The sequence below is a fragment of the Misgurnus anguillicaudatus genome, chromosome 10 (assembly GCF_027580225.2).
Source record: "Misgurnus anguillicaudatus chromosome 10, ASM2758022v2, whole genome shotgun sequence".
Taxonomy (NCBI): Eukaryota; Metazoa; Chordata; class Actinopteri; order Cypriniformes; family Cobitidae; genus Misgurnus; species Misgurnus anguillicaudatus.
In genome coordinates, this window is record NC_073346.2 from 32,600,775 (window position 1) to 32,618,491 (window position 17,717).

A 17,717-nucleotide genomic window follows, 5' to 3' on the forward strand; every position below is an offset into this window, starting at 1 on the left:
GGACTGAATTAGCTTTAGCTGGTTTAAGGTGGCAGTAGCTGGTCTATGCTGGTCCTCCCAGGCTGGCAAAGATGGTCAAGCTGGTCTTCCAGCCTGGCCAGCTAAGTCCAGCTTAAAAAGTGACCAAAACACAGCTAGACCAGCTTGCTACACCAGCTTAAACCAAGCTTGTATGTCTGTCAGTTTTTCCACGTTTGATTGTTTTTACGTGACAGTGAAAGGATGTGACCAAATATGTGCTGTTTTTTGATTTGTAACGCTAGTGTTCTCAAAAATCATAAACATATTTCTTCCATTCCGTACTGGCTTTGTGATCCGTTTGATACATAACTTACCGAAGTATTTTGCACAGACACTATCATGTCCATCCTATCCTTCGAGAATGTTGTTTGTTTCCGCCCTCATGTATCTGGCTGTGCAACGATTTGATAAAAATCTGCGCAGACTGATCGGCATATGACGTCAGCATATCGCGAGGGCCGAGTTTTCCAGTCGGTCTTGCGTTTCGTCTACAACTCTCACATACTGGCTGCGTCCGAAAGCTATAAAATGCATTCCAATGCAGGAGAGTATCAAGGTACGTCCGAAACCAATGTTTGCTGTAGTTCCCGTGTCATGAGATACCTTTATCTAATCGATTTTTGAGGGCAGCATAGATATATCCTTCGCTGCCTTCCATGTCCCACAATGTTATGCGTGTGCGTAAGGAATTTGATTGGTTGTGCTTGAATAAATAAAAAGTATGATGCATAGTCAAACAATGAGGATGAGAATCACGCTTTCTTTAAATCTCCAAGAATCCCTCACTACCATATTTTTTCCAGTCTTACCACACCAACTTTATTTGTTACACTTTAAAACAACCAAAGTTGACCAAAGTGCTGTACAGAAGAATTAAACATATGTACAATTAATAACCACACAATAAAAGCATTCAAACTAACAAATTGCCAAGTCTTAAACCAAACTGCGTGTGATTTTACTATTCTGCCCTACAAAGCCAAAGCGCAGTAACTACGCATTTGGTCAAAATTGAGTTAAGGGTTAAAATGGGCTTTGTGAGATCTGTTGTGTCTTGTGACAAAGTCTCCTGGTTCAATTTTGTCCCATTTCAGAGAAACGTGTGAGCCAAAATTGCAGTAACATGTTTGACTGGCTGGTGTTAAAAACTTTAAAGCCATTTTTCTCAGTTTCAGTGTTTGCGTAGATACTGCACTTAGCCTTTAGAGGGCAGTATTCAACAGTGTTGTTTACAATGCAAACACAACTTTAACGGATTAATAAGGCTCATCAACGGTCATATTTCAGAACAGGAAATACAACAGGAGTCTGATAGTTGGAACCCAGGATCTATTTATTGTCTAACTTGTATAAAGAGATGCTGTTATATAAACATACCCACTAGTCTTTACAGCTGGCAACATTAAAGTCCTTTCCAATAATAAGATCTTCCATAAGTCTCTGTTTTTTTAACTTATGAATAATAAGCAAGAATTTTTTAGGTATCAACCAAATCCCAGTACATAATTTTTCACAATTTATATTTAACAAAGGAAACAACCGTCAGTTCTTTAGCACAGGAAGGTCAAAGGCAATTTAGTGTCTTGGAAAACTTGCAGTCCTTTCATATCTGTGGGCATTTACACACACTTAGGCCTACGCACACCCCTAAGACAAACATCTGTTTGGAAAAGGCATTACATTTTCATTCTAACATAACACTTCTCAATTATTACTTTAAAATGTACAGATCAAAGACACAAAAAAATCTTATCTTCTAGGAGCACACGGAATAAGATAAGAAAAAATATACAATTCTAGTTCCATGAAATACAAAAATGAATTATGTTTTAATAAAAAAATCTTTGACTGTCAATCCTGACATCCCTTTTGCACAGAAACATGATAATCATAGGGCCATAAAAACATCAACCTGTTGTCAAACTCATTCACAAAAGCTCACCAAACTTTACAGTAAAATACATTTATTGTTGTGTATACAGTGCAGCATTTACCTGTACCCCCAAAAATATAATTTTCAATATATACAAACTGCTGGTCTTTCATGATGTCAACTACTTTTCCATAGTCTATTCATATTTTTGTAACATTAAAATGATAGTAATGATCAAATCCCGCTTTTTATCAAAATATATTATTTGGGAAATGCATACATAATAAATAAATCAGGAGTGAGCATTTCTGTAAGAAATACAATCTATTTTTATGTAATGTTAAATCCTAAAAAGTAATATATATTTTTAATGACAGCAAGTTGTTGGCGCATGGTGATTTATGTATGATTACAAAAGCAAAACTTTTTTTGTATAAAACTTCCCATTGTGCCATTAAGAAAATGTGAAGTATTTCCTATTTCAAATGTAATATTAAGACTTTATTACAGAGTACAAAACAATCAAGGCACAATATTAAAGTGGTCCTTTACAAGTTGATATGAAATATTGAAATATTACAGCCTTTTTGCTTTGGGATAAAACAGTAAAAAACGCTTTTAAAAAGCCAGTCGAATGTTGGTAAAAATTTCCCCAAAAACTCTCTAATCAGTTCCATTGGAATTAAGTTTCTCACTCTCTGGCATTGGCCTGGCTGTACCGTCTGTAGGTTGTCTGGTCTTCTTTTGACATGGCATGCCATTCTCTTTATTAAAAAAAACGACGTCAATGACGTATGCCACTGTGGCAAGGAACCCAAATGCCTACAATACAGAGTACAAGACACATTAAAGGCCCACTCAAGTGTTTGGAACATGCAATGTTATTTGATGTTGTGATATCATTTCAACTGAAACAGGAAGTCAGTGCGTAATAACTAAAAAAAAATATCTAATTTGTTTCTAATTCTGGGTGATTCTCACGAAACCATTGAAACACGACGGCACTAATGATTTTAGCTTTAAAATGTGTAATATAGTAACATTAAAAAGCATCAGAATTAACACAATACTGTGTTCTACCTTGCACAATGTGTGATTTCAACATAAGAATTTATAATTGGAAATTTTATCTCATTTTCTGCTGAAATTCTCATTACCGCAATGTGTCCGGCTGTGTTTGAACATGCGTTATGTTGTAATTTAATCAAATTAACACAAAAATATTAAGAAAAAAAATAAATGGATGTTTTGCTAGACTACTTTAGATGACAGAAAAAATATTTACTGAATATTCATGTATAATAATAATAATGAAGAAAAAATAGGAAAATGATGTGTCCAGGCCTGATGTTCTCATCCTCCGCAACACTTTTTGAGAACAGTTTAAGCACTAGTGCTGTGTTCAAAATATCGATACAACGATACATCGTCATGGACGCCTGACGATGCGCGCATTGATACAGGACCTTCAGTATCGATTCGGATGCACTTTTAAAAGTAACGTGACGAATCGCTGTTGATCCGTGATCCACATGGAAAGGACGCATGTGTCCCGCGGAGTAGGCTGAGTAGAGTTAAAGGTAGCGGGGTATACTTTCACTTTGCATGTCTGTCTCGCTGGCGCACGTGTCTGCGTAGCGCGCAGCATACTCGCGCTCTCTCTCTCTCTCGTGCTCGCGTATTCAGTATGAAAGCACAGATATCTTAGCATATACTACTGCACAGGGCTTTATTAGCCACTCTCTTATAAAACTGTACTATTGCATTTGAAAATAAACACGACAAAGATTTGCATGTGAAAAGTGAACGTCTGGAGAAGAGATCCAGAGCTACTTCAAACTATAACTGTCACATTAATAATCTGATTTCTACTAAATAGTATTAAGTCTGACTGCATGTTTATAAATATATTCATAGATATAGAATAATGAGAGACAAATATAATGCCTAAAGTAAGGCACTATCTTTGTAAAACTGCTTTTAAAAAACATAAGTTAAGTACTAACTCTGAGATTTTAGTTACCCCAGAAGCTAATAAATGAATGTCAAAAACACAACCGTTACAACACTGCTTATTCAATGTACAATAATCAGATGATAATAATAATAATGATGTTACTAAATTCTAAACAAAAATGTTATTCAAAATAGTCTTGTATCGTGATGTGCATCGTATCGGGGCCCTTATATCGGGATACGTATCGTATCGGGAAATTGTTGGAGATACACAGCCCTATTAAGCACACATACAGAATTTTAATAAAGTTTGATTTTGAGTGACCAAGCACATGGACCAGTTACTTCAAGATGGCTACCAGGTAAGATCATTTTTAATTTGAAATATTGTCTTGTCAGAATGCTTACACGACATTTTGATTATCATTACCGCAACAGATGCTTATTTAATGTTAATTTAATTAATAGAAGCATAATACTTTGATTTTAAATGCATGTGCAGAATCTCCAAATTACGTTCTTTCAGGTTTGTCATGTCATTTTGAAAATATGTCAGTGTTGATGTTTTCTGACTGTTGCGGTAATGAGATTTTTTAGGACTAATTTTTTTAATTATGTTACAAAAAGTGTTAAATGATAAGTAAAAGTTTTTAAATTAATTTTCACATTTACTCCAGACTTTGTTTTTCAATGTCTGGTGGGAAAAAAAGTAAATTTAAGCAATTTTTACATTTTCATGCTTGACATTTTTAAAACCAAGTTTTCGTGAGAATCACCCTTCTAATGTTGTCGTTTCAGTTAAAACAAAATGGAGCATCTTACCACTGCGGTTTGTTCCAAGGTTGACCCGCTGTTGCCTGCCGCAAACACGATACTGGCAAGTAAGAATAGGATTGCGATGCCTATCGTGTACCCAAAATCCTAAAAGATATCCATTATTTTAATATCATTAAGAACTTTAAACATTGTGTATGCATAACAAAAAAATAATATTTGTATGTACTTACCAAAGTTGGCCAGCTGTTAATTCCGACTCTCTGGTGCAGTGCTGTGGACAGGAGGACGAGGAGCAACAGTGTGAAGAGGAAGGCTGTGCAGCTGACAAATTCGAAGAAGTAGAGCGGCCCACATGAGGAGCAGTTGGACACGATCTCCTCCACCACAAATGCCACACAAGAGAGAAGCTGAGGAGACACAAATCCCAATGCATCACATAACCAGCAGGTGCCAGTGTTCATACGTTTAGTTTTTTATACCAGTAGCCTGTATGCTAAAGAAAATTAGGTCACGTTTCACCCTTCATGTATTCTAGACCATTAACATTTATCCATTTGAAAGAAATCGACATACAGCGCATTCCAAGCAAGGTATGCATCAATTTATTAGTATAGGATCGAACCCATGACTTTTGTATTGCTAGGAAATATTATTTTAGATATTTTCTGTAACATAAAGATGCAAAATAATATAATTCATTAAAAGAAGTAAGTTGACTGGTTAGGGCACACAGTTAGGTATTCAAAACTGAAAGAAAAACAGCTGCAGCCTATTCATGCTTGGGAATTCCCAACAGCTTAAACTTTACAAAGATACACCCATTACATGTTTGTTTGCTTGTTTTCCTTTTGATTCAGTATTATCGCAAGCATTTAAATCACAAGCATAATGTTGCAAGTAAAAACTAGTTAAAAAGTCCTTACAGTAATGAGTCAGTTTCAGGAGACTGTATCATTTCCCTTTAGTGGCAATACTATTAATACTGTATCATTACTTCTCTGAAGCAACCATGCTATGTCACTTTTAAACTTTATCTCTGGTGTGCTTTTCATTATTCTGATGAATACACAAACATTTAGTCCAAATATTTATTTCTTCTTAAACAAGCTAGACTATTAGACTGCATGCACGTGTTAATGGTTGGCCGATCTGTTATAGCAGCAATATCTCTAGAGATCTCATCTGACCAAGGCAGTAAAATTCATTGTAGGAAGGAAGAGGTCATTGACTTTATCAAAACAACTCATTGTTATTACAGCCTAAGCAGCAGAACCTTATCGCTACCGTACAGAAACAATTCAGAATCCTGCATTAAAAACCCGGAAAGACGTAGCAGCTGTTCAGCAGTGGTTACTGCCGGTTTGGCACCAAAGGACCAACAGGCTCATTTTAGATATTTATGAGTGAGGGGACCATCTTAATAGTTCAACAAAACAGTCAACAGGTCAAAGTCTTAACATGGATGACTTTTCAGTTTTCAGACTGTGTGGTGTTAATAAAAGACAATTGACAGCATAAAGAGCAATAATCATAAATACGTAACAGGTGAAAGTGTTATAAATAACTGGGTTAACACCTTAAAGTTTACACAACATACAAATACTAAGAATGCTCTACATCTCCCACACATGCTGCTTAAAAAACGTGACTCTAAAAACCCATGCATCACAATTATTCTTTAAAGGTGCTTAAATGGATCAGTATTAGTGATAGGACAATATATTGCAGAGTAGTGATAGCCCGGTATATCTGGACGGTTTTTGCGAGTTTTATGTGTAGCGGCATTGGACAATACGTGGCTGCTGTGTTCGCTGAAAGCCGCAAGCGATTGCAGGTCATGTGACCAAAAACAACCAACCTTTCCATGACAACAATCGAAAGCTCGGCCTAACAGCTGATCATAGCTGGACAAAGTGGGTTTTTATTTCTCATCTCTATATATATTTGTAGTAGTAAAGTGCTAGAAATCAATATCCTTTGCTGATAGTTCCTCGTCATTGTGGAGAGTGCAGTTCATGGTTCCATAGCACCCTCACCTGTTTTTACTATTTTGTAAATATAGTTTTTTTTTTAGGTTCAATAAATGTTACTTTTTTAAAATTGAGACTTGTAACATTTGGCATCATCTTGTCATTTTTATGATGTAAATATAGTGAGCAAAAGCAGTATCGGCTTCAAATATCGGCTCAAGAAAATTGGCAGCCTGTATCGATCATTGGCTTAGGCTGATGAAACAAAATTCGGTATCGGCACTAAAAAAAAAAATCCATATTAGTCGATCACCATTGCAGATCGTTTTTTTCAATCGGCCAGCTAATTTCTTTATTACTTAAATTTAATGTTTGTAATAAAAAAGACTCTCAGTGTCACTTAATGCAAAGCCAGAGTCTGACAGACGGTAAAATGACCAATCATTATTCACTTTTTAACATGACGTTATGTTGTGTCACACACAACATCACACTAGTTTAACACACTTATCAAACAGTACCGTGAGAGATCAGATCCACATTAATTATGTCTTGTAAATATGTACTTAAAAAGGGTATATTTATAAATGTTATGCATAACACATACATGTATTTTTACTTTCACCAATTTACTGTTTGTCTCTTATTTACCGTAATCACGTGTGTTATATCGGCCTCATAGCTGTCTTCTTAATATCGTTATTGGCCATAAAAAAAAACCATATCGGTCATCCACTAATCAGTATTTTTGCTGACAGATTTAGCTTCACCCACGTCCCGCCTCTTTACTCATTTTCGTTTATCCACAAGGGATCCGCTGTGACGTGATGCCAAGATGGCCCCGCCAACTATTCGCTTCACAAACCTATGGGTGACGTTACGGACACTACGTCTATATTTTTTACAGTCTAGGTGCGTACGCACGGTGCAGGAGCAATAAAAAGAAAAATAGCAATAATTCAAAGAAGAAGAAATGTGCACTAGGACACTATGGAAGTATTACAAAAAATATTTCACAGGGAAATATTACATATTAAAAATATATCTCCATGCAAAATTACTGATTAGACACTACAACAGCTAAGATTTACATCTGGTTTTGCATTAACATCTTAACCACTACATGACTTTGGGTAATATTCGTTTTGGAAAGTAGTTTGAAAACAGGTAAGGACATGAAGTTTATTATGTATTGTACCCAGAGTAAGTATTCCCATCTAGATGAGGTTTCACATGGGAAGTACCAAGGTGCCCCAGTGTAAGTCCTTGGTAAAACTAAACAGGAAATTAATGGCAGGGAATTTCTAACACATTACTGCGTCTATAGACCAGCAGAAGACAAGGCTCTCTATTTAATTAGATAAATGTAATAATTATATAACATTAGCATTTTTACAAATTTTGTTAGTACAACGTTGTGTGAACTGTATCTGACTGTAAATGTACATTTATTGTTTTTTTTCTGAGCATATTATAGCTGTAGCCTAGATCTATACATTAGTTAGTTAGTTACCACTGTGGAAAGTTGAGTTTGAAGCATACATATTAAACTAAAATAACCAAATTATAAACTAATTTGTGACCAGACCAGCTTGACATCAGTTGTCATCTATAAAACATAAGAACTGTGTATTCACTTAAGGTATAAAAGATGATTTGGTCCTTTTTTGGGGAAAACAGTACTGTCAGCCAGATAGCAACAATTTTAAAGCAAATGGAGTCATATATATTTGAATATATTAAATATTTAAATATATGTTGAGTAGTTTACATTGTGCTTTACCTTTGTTAAGCAGGACATTGTGCTCTGGTTTAATTTGAGCCAAAATATTGACTTTAGTTGGATGTTTAACCAAGCAACCGACTGAGTTGTGAGAATTTTAGAAATATTAGAAAAGGCATCATTGTGTCTATGTCAATTGATTTGAATAAAATACTGTTCAATGAGCATCACGAGGAAAACACTTTGTTCATGGTTTAAAAAACTCCACTGACACTTTACCAAAATGCACTACTGGAAAAACACTTGATGAAATCTAATTTCCTGAAAGGCATGAGACCAAACCTAGGACCTATAGGGGATTTACTGATAAAGAGTATATTTGTATGCTGACCTTAGTGTGGTAATTATTAGCTAAATTCAATGCATTCAAAAGCTTTTCCTAATACTGAATACTTGCTTTTCGTGAGTGACTTACCCTAATATTATTTTAGCCATCTGACTCTTTAAACATCTGACACTGTAACATTTACAATGACTCAGTACACTGAAAAAAACAACTTGTAAAATTTACTTAAAAAAATCCTCGTAACAATTTGCACGAACTTTTTTTAAGTAAAATGTACTGCTTTTTTATAAGTAAAACTTACCTACTAAAATCAAATAAAATGTACTTAAAATTGCATAATAAAACATATGTTAAATAATTAATTAAATGTTACTTAATTATTTTATTTAGGAGTTAGATTTATTTTAATCGTTTAGGTAAAGTCTATTAGGTTTTTTTTTTAAATTGAAGCACTGCTGTCCTAATAATATTAAATAAATCGTATTTTCTGTGTGTTATTTTCTTTACATATTTCTATGGACCTAGTGATTTTTAGTGTTATAAATGGCATTATAACACATAATTTATGACTGACAACAAGTCAGTCACTGAATAAACTTGATTCTGAACAGAAACGTACACAAACTGTGTTTCTGACATGCATTATTAGCACTGTGGAGAGAATTACAATACAATGTTCTGAACAGGGTTCATGTAAAGAAACACTGATCACCTGAACGGTGACTTCACAAAATTATTATTTACAACAAAACAATATCAATAATATAAGAGCTTAAACCTTTATGACATTTTGCTAACAAATATTTAAGTAGTTAAAGTTCTTATCAGTTCTTATTATGTGATAAAGCTTAAAAAATAAAAATATTCAGGCGCAAAGAATTGTGGGTATTCCTTACAACATGTGCAAATAAATGTAAGTAAATTTTACTTAGATTTTTTAGTTAAATGGATTTAAAATTTACTTAATTATTTTAGGACTATGTGTAGTGACTATAAAACAGTTAAATAATACAAGAAAATATCTAATAAGACTTACTATTCCCACACAGTTCATTTTTTACATGAATTAATTGTGTATTTATCATCATTTTACTTAGGAAAATCTAGTTCTCAATAAATGTTAATATTATTATGTAGAAATTATGAGAGTTAATCTAATAAATATTACTACACCAAAAAGTTCGTTTTTTCAGTGTAATTGAATTTGTACTGAACTTGCATTTAAAGTTTAAAGAGCAGACAGTCATTCCTTACTCCTGACATTGATAAGCATGTCACATATTAAACACATTAAAGTTAAAGCACATGAAACACATTAAAGTAAAGTTTTACTTAAAGTTTGGGAGGCGCACGTTCAGGTAATCAACCAATCAGTGCAAGAGGAAGCCAGTATATAAAGCCGTCTATCACCTCTCTCTCTGCTGGTTCTTTTCCCTAATGATTAAAAAGGGAGGGGATACACTGGTTTCGGGCCGAATTTCGAGCTCATTTTTTTCAATGACTAATACTAATATCCATAGGTCATTGTAACTGGTATGTTTCACACCAAAACGTCTATTTACATACCTATTCATAGGCCAATCACATATAAATGTATATACATATATTCAAATACAAATGTGCAAAATTTTTGATCAGACACTACAAGCTGCAATGATTTACATTTGGTTTTTGCATCCTTTTTATCATGGAACAGTTCACCGAAAAATGAAAATTCAGTCTTCATTTACTCACACTCAAGTATTAATAACCAAGCAGATCTGGGGCACCATTCACTTCCTAGGATTAGTTTTTCCTATTATGGAAGTCAATGGTGCCCCAAATCTGCATGTTTACAAACATTCTTCAAAATTTGTGTTGAGCAGAACAAAGAAATGTATACATGTTTGTAACAACTTGAGGGGGAGTAAGTATGACAGAGTTTTCTTTTATTTTCGGTGAACTAAACTTATCTCTTTAACTACTACTAAAAATGACTGTGGTATGACAACGAGTACTTAATTTGACAAGTAGCTTGGAAACAGGTAAGGATAAAACACTCAGGGGCGTCATGCACCAATTTTTTTTAAGGGGGCACAGTGTCAACAGCTCACAGAAATTTGTGCATACACAGACATAAAACGAAATATTATAGAGCTTTCAGTCTTTTCCATGGCACTAACATTTCTAACAATCTGAACACCCCTGCTTTCATGCAAAAACCTCCAAAATAAAAGTGATGACTAACTTTAATATCAAATACTATTCAATCGGAATAATGACACATTAGCATCATATTTACATCTGAAACGGCATGTTTTATTTATTTAAGTCTTAATGGCTTGTTTAATTGTGTCATTAATGCATTTTGCACAACAACTGCATTATCATATAAAATTAATGTAATTTTAAATCCATAAAGTATATAAACAACGAAAATGACATAAGCTATAGCCACGTGATTGATTTAATGTTCAATAATGATAAAAAAAAAAAAAAAATGTTTAGATAAAATTATTAGAGGAACGGATTTTTGCATTAAATTTTACCTCATATGTGAGCATGTGAGAGTTCACGCGGGCGCGGAATCTGGCGAACTTTGGCGTTGTGCCAAGAAGATGAATCTCTACTAATATAACGTTGAGACGGTCACATTTAAAACCATACATTTTCTACACAGAGGATGTTAACTGCACATTACCGTACTGGGGTTTGGAAATGTTGTGAGCGTTTCTAACACGTTTTAATTCCTCAGATAGCCAAATGCAGCAGCAAGCCAGTAACAGGAGAGAGCTCGTGAGCGCGCCCAGACGCTGATGACGTCTGCGACTGTGCTGAGTGCAGCACCAGCTGCCGCCAGAATAAAAGTAATGTCAAAACGGCGAAAATCTCCGAAAAGTGACAAGGATGCAGCACAGAATGTATAATAGTGTGCATATTAAATAGATTAAAAGTCAAATAACATATTAATGGACGCTTATTTGATTTTGAGGTTGGATGCAAAATCCATAATTGGCTCAAAAAAACCAAGGGGGCACGTGCCCCCTTAGTTTGAATGGGCATGACGCCTCTGAAAACACCTATTGTATAGGTAAGGAATAATTGACAACGGGCCATTGAATTAAAATAATACACACCCAATGTGCAATGCGAGTGCCGTTACACCGCGGGTGTGCATTATTTTCAAATAATTCAAAAGGACCGGAGTCAATTATTCCTCTTATACCACGGTTACACAAACATTGCTCTGGTGCCTATTTTTAAGACATTTGACAAGTTAGGTGTGCGGTTATCAGAAATTAATGCATACCCACGGAACATTTCTCAGCCAATCACAATACAGCATTTAACAGACCTGTGGTATAATACCATATATACAATTTGTTTGTCCATTTGGCTAAAACCATGTCTTATAAGAATTATAAACGCTTTAAATTAAACAGACAAAGAACAAAAGAACACAAGGTTAGTGGTTATCACAGTATCACAACTGAAATCGCCTTGACTACACCCCTTACCAAAAACAAAACAAGAAGCGTCTTTTTTAAACTACTAAAAACAAGACATCTACCTGCAGCATGTGATTATGATCACCCACCAATAATACTACCATGTTGGAGGGAATTTCTAACTTGAACACAAATCAACAATCTATCAACTACAAAAAAACACAAAAATAAACAACCACCAAACCCTACATGACAGAAATGTTAAAAGTCAAGCGTGTTTGAAAATGTAGTAAAGTCAAGTAAAGGTTGCCTTCACCAAAGTGTTAACTTTTCCTTCACCCAAGTGTTAACATTTGTTAATAAACTTGTTCATTATGAAGCACGTGTGACAACAGAACTCCGCGCTCCATTTTATTATCTGCATGACCGCCATAATCATTGTTTACATTATTCAACTTAACCTTAAGTTTGTCTTTGTAAGGTTACAAAGTCATGAAACCAGACAAACCACTCAAGTAATTCGAATACGATGATAGTGAACTTTTAAAAGGATTTTACGTCTTTAGTTTTAGACAAACATGCCACTTACCACTTCAAACACTTTAATTATGCATCTTATTTTGCTCAGATATACCGACGGAAACATGAAGCATGTTCTGTTTTTGGGCTCCTGCTCTGTAGTCGTGTTGTACACCGTGTCCGCGGTGGCCATGGTAGATATATTTTAGATGAATCTGAAATCATACGAGTACAGCTGGTTAAATGTATTATAACACAATATCCTGTGGATATTTATAGTTAGAGTTAAAAAGTAACGCCTGCTAGCCACGTTGAGGAAAACGAAAGTAAACGTATCGGACTTGAACTTAGCTAGCTAGAAACAGCTTTGATCAACAAATAGGCATAAAATAAACAAGACGCGGGCTAAAATATAATATATTATGCATGACAGCAATACGGATTAGACATTTTTAAAGATAGAATACCTGGATGGCAGTTTTATGTGTGTGGTCTGTTATGTCGTTCACGCGCTCTTTGTGTGACAAACTTCTGTAGGTACTTCCGCACTCACTCCATGGGGTATTTTAAGGGGGAGGGACTTCCTTTTGTTTTGGCGCATACAACAAACACAATTAACATTTGTGCGTTAAAGTTAAGCATTTGGCAGACGCTTTTGTCCTAAGCGACTTGCAGTTCATTCAAGCTGTATATTTTTTATTAGTATGTGTGCTCTTTTAAACTCGTGTCACTGCTTTACATTAGAGAAAAACAGCTTTGGTAAGCCTGTTGTTTTGTTTTGTACAGTTAAGTTTATTTTATATTTTATATTTTCAAGTATACTTCTAGACTTCTGTTCCCACTTATATGTTGTATATAATAATGTAATTTTTTTGGTAAATTAATTCCTGCACATCACATTACCCCTATGCAGGTGTACATTTATTGCACTTGTATATAAATGCCTTTCCACTGAATATATTTCTTATGCACAACTGCCTTTTAATATTTGTATGTATTTTAATATTATATACATACATATTTTAAAATATATTTTTCTTTTATATTTTTGTGTCTTCTATATCATTCTATTTGGAAGTGTTCACTAAGCTTCAAATACCGAAGAAATTTCCTTGTGTGTGGCAATAAAGCTCTTTCTAATTGATTCTAGATTTACCTTTTTTTAAATGTTGCCATTTTATATTAACCATTTTATTTGTAGATATTTTAACCATCTACAATTTAGAGACAAAGTCTAAAAAGTATAGATAGATAGATAGATAGATAGATAGATAGATAGATAGATAGATAGATAGATAGATAGATAGATAAAACTTCATGACGTTGTCAAATCTTTCCCCACATTTGTTGCGGTAGACACTGTTTGGAATTTGGGAAATTATGTGTATAAGTTGCTATGGATTTTTAAAATAAAACCATTTACTAAGTAATATTACTAAAAAGGTAGTAACTCTGATTGTGGTTTAGTCTCACGCTACTGGCCAGAAATTCAGAGAGACATTTCCCATTTGTGACATGTTGCAGGAACTAATATGGTTGATTCTCGTGAAATCCAGACTTAGAAGGTGTCAAGCATCAGATTTTTTTGAAAAGCCCATAAAGCCTTTTTTTGCACATCTAAGATTAAGGTTTGAACTTACTATAAGCATTATTTTTAGAGGATTTAAAAAATATTTTCTATAGAATTATTTAAATTTTTTTAGATTTAGAAAAAATTATCATTTCCGCAACATGGTTCTACATTAAATATATGCATTTACAAACTCATGTTTCGGTAATGAGAACTAAAAAGTTGTTTAGGTATTATGACAAACAACATTTAAACCTGAATCTGGAGAGAAAAATAAGAACTGCTTACCTGTTAGCCATCTTGAGTGTCACAGTCAATTATGTCCCTTCCAACAATTTTTTTTTTTTTGAAAATGTTCATTGGGGGCTTAAACAATGATTGAAAATTGTTGCGAAGGATAAGAAAAATTTTGGACACATTTATATTCCTTATTATTGTCTATACATTTACCAGTGATCACCAAATACCACATGTTTCTTTACTGTAAATGTTTATAGTATAACATGCACTGAAGCCTTTTATTTTTTAGATTTTTTAATTATAAATATTTCCATGTCAAAGAACCAAATCCAGTCATGGACACGTTGCGGTAATGAAAATGTTCCCCTTAAATGTGGAAAAAAATGTTTTTTGTATGATGTCATTTGAAATCATGTGCAAAATAGTACGTAAAGAGATGTTTGTAACTTTATGCTTCTTATCTTGATACTCTTACTTTGCATTTACGTTTTTATCAAAATGTTTCAAGACGCCTCATAAGTCAAATTTCGCGAGAATCACCCATATGCAAAAAATTCTGCAATTTAAACGTATGTTGCCTTATGAATGAAGAAAGAAGGATTTGTGTCTTCTCACACCATTCACAGAAAACCTAAAATGACTGACTACCTCCAACAATTTATATAACTGCAGCATCAATACATACGAAATATGCATGCATACATACAAAATCTATATAATTCACACATCCCATAAATTATTCATGGCTTTTAATAACTAAAAGCAATGGGTCATTTCAAACCTGTATAGTTTTCTTTCTTTCATAGTCATTTTTATCTTTGTATTTTTTCAATAAATGTGAATGATGAATGAGTTAAGCTGTTAGTCACAAATGTGACTGATCTTTCACTGAATGATGATGCAACTCTCTTATTTAGGGAGGGGTTTCCCGCTTTAGTATGTAGTTTCGAGTAGGAAGTTGATGGAAAATGATATCAGAATATCTCGGAAGTAATTTTTCTGTAATAACTTTTACCCGTTTTCAAGTGTTTTTCGTAAAGCGAAAACTATCCGTGTCACCATTCGTGGAAAAGGAATAGTTGCACCCAAAAATGAAAATTCTGTCATAATTTACTCACTCTCATGTTGTTACAAACCTGTAAAAATTTCTTTGTTCTGATGAACACAGGGGAGATATTTTGAGGTACGTTTGTAACCAAACTAATCATAAGCCCAATTTTTCTTCGATAGTAGGAAAATATAATAGGCTACAGTATATGGGGCTTCTGATCGGTTGGTTACAAACATTTCTCAAAATGTCTTCCTTCGTGTCCATCAGAACAAAGAAATTTATACAGGTTTGTAACAACATGAGAGTGAGTAAATAATGACAGAATTTTCATTTTTGGGTGAACTATCCCTTTATGTACTGCACGTATGTAGACCTGTAGACACGAATCGCATCCACCAGAGGGCGCCACCACACCATTTAAAAAACTTCACCTTACTGTTTATTTACTTTAACTCGTCAAAATAAGTTGTTGTACAATTTCAGCTCATCTTATAAAAACAGCAACTCACTTCTGCTCAAACTGGTTAAAATAGAAACATCAAAAGTTTAAATGACTTGTGAAGTTGGAATGCACTTAAAATTGTATTTAACTCAAGTAGTTTAAAACAAATATCTTACATGATATCTTATATGTTTTATTCATTAACAGGCTAAGGGATATTCAGGTTTATTGTGTTTCTATCATTATCTACAACAAGATACTTGCATGAAAACCCATGCATGATAGCCCCAAACGGTGTATTTTCGACTTCATAAACCAACAGGCGGATGACGTCAAAGTACCGCGAGCGCGATTCGTGAAATCATAAGGAGAATCTAATTTCGAATCGCTCTCGCGGCACTCTGACGTCATCCGCCTTTCCCTTTTTGCGGCGCCTTGTAGCTGTTCTTTCTGTGTATTGGGGTCATTGCTCTCTTGTGGTTGTTTATACATTGAGCTCTGATAGTAGTTTGTGAAGTGGTCTCCGAGTCATTCTTCATATGCGGTGACAAGAGACCATCTGCTTTGCCACAGTTAAAATGGATTATAACTGGTAAAACTGCGGGTTTTTTTTTTTTTTTTTTGGTTTACCTATTTGAGAATGTTCATGTTTGAGCATCCTATTACAACAATATAAAATTTTCAACACAATCTAGAGGTTATATTATGATTTCAATTCGGCAATTTGAATTAAATTGCTTACTTTATTCCCCTTATATTTTAAGAAAAAGGTGTCCCCCAACTTCATGTCTGTTGTGTTACAACAATGAATGTCACCCGTTTAAGAAACCAGGGAAGATTTTTATTTAGACTGCTTCTTTAGTGTAAAGTTTAATGCAGATTATGGTTGATGTGAGGAGTGCATTGTACATTTTACCATTATAACTCTTATTATTTAAGTTAATTCCTTTAAATGTTGCTATTTTTTCTAACAATTTAGAGTATATGGTGCAATGCTAAGAAATTGCAGATCTCACCAATTTCGTTAACTTTTTTGATAAATAAAATCAAAAAGTTTTCTATTTTCTAAATGCCTCTGACTTTGTGGTGGTTTGTCTGTGGTTAACTGTGGTGATTCTGTCTTTCCTGGTAATACCACAGAAATAAGCAGTTGTGTCATCTTTAAACTTTTTTAAACTTTTAAATTCATGGCAAAAAAATATTATTTTAAAAAGCAAGAACTTTAAAAATATTTTCTTCTTACAGAATAACCCATCTGCTTGTGCAATGATTCCACTTTCTGTTTTTTAAACAGTTTTCACTATAAGTCACTTTGGACAAAAGCATAGCTGCCACATTTAGTGAAATTTACTTAACTTCCTCTTACAATCCAACCATTTCATTGTTTTAGAAACGCTGTTGGTCAAGGTACTTGTGCATCTGTTAGCTATATTTCTTTACTAGTTTCCATTCAAACAAGTCACGTTTGTAAATCTCAAAGCACCATGTTTAAAATCCCCTCATGGTAGTTACCCTTTGTGAAACCTTTGTAAACTGGCTTTACTGTACAATAAACCGAAGCTGAAGTAGACACGAACATGAGTCATGTTTCCAGTGTCGTCCCACTTTTTCCACAGGGCCCTTATTTGGACCCATCAAGTGTTTTCCTGTTCTAACAGTGCAGCCAAGGAACACCCATGCACTTCCCATAAACACAGTCACTCTCACACAGCATGTTATATCCATCAAACATAAATGTTATGCGTATAACTCATAAACATATGCTGCTTAAAAAAATCAGAATGAATAAATAGGAACAGGA

General features: G+C 34.1%; 1 protein-coding gene across 1 annotated transcript; it reads right to left on the reverse strand.

Moving 5' to 3' along the window:
* Positions 1-1,335: 1,335 nt before the first annotated feature.
* On the reverse strand, positions 1,336-13,220 carry cmtm6 (CKLF-like MARVEL transmembrane domain containing 6). Its single transcript, XM_055210939.2, has 5 exons — positions 13,081-13,220; positions 12,684-12,828; positions 4,858-5,034; positions 4,673-4,771; positions 1,336-2,716 (listed from the first exon to the last, which is right to left on the reverse strand). Exons 2-5 carry the CDS (start codon positions 12,804-12,806, stop codon positions 2,558-2,560), a joined length of 558 nt encoding a protein of 185 aa, XP_055066914.2. The 5' UTR covers positions 12,807-12,828; positions 13,081-13,220; the 3' UTR covers positions 1,336-2,557.
* Between the last annotated feature and the right edge of the window lie 4,497 nt (positions 13,221-17,717).

Bases quoted from the DNA above. Each gene is read 5' to 3' on its own strand.
- cmtm6 (XM_055210939.2), bottom strand. From the start codon at position 12,806: ATGGCCACCGCGGACACGGTGTACAACACGACTACAGAGCAGGAGCCC. The intron at 5,035-12,683 runs GTAAGTGGCATG...GTGTCTCCTCAG, and splicing joins TAATTAAAGTGTTTGAAGTG to CTTCTCTCTTGTGTGGCATT. The intron at 2,717-4,672 runs GTAAGATGCTCC...TCTGTATTGTAG, and splicing joins CCTTGGAACAAACCGCAGTG to GCATTTGGGTTCCTTGCCAC.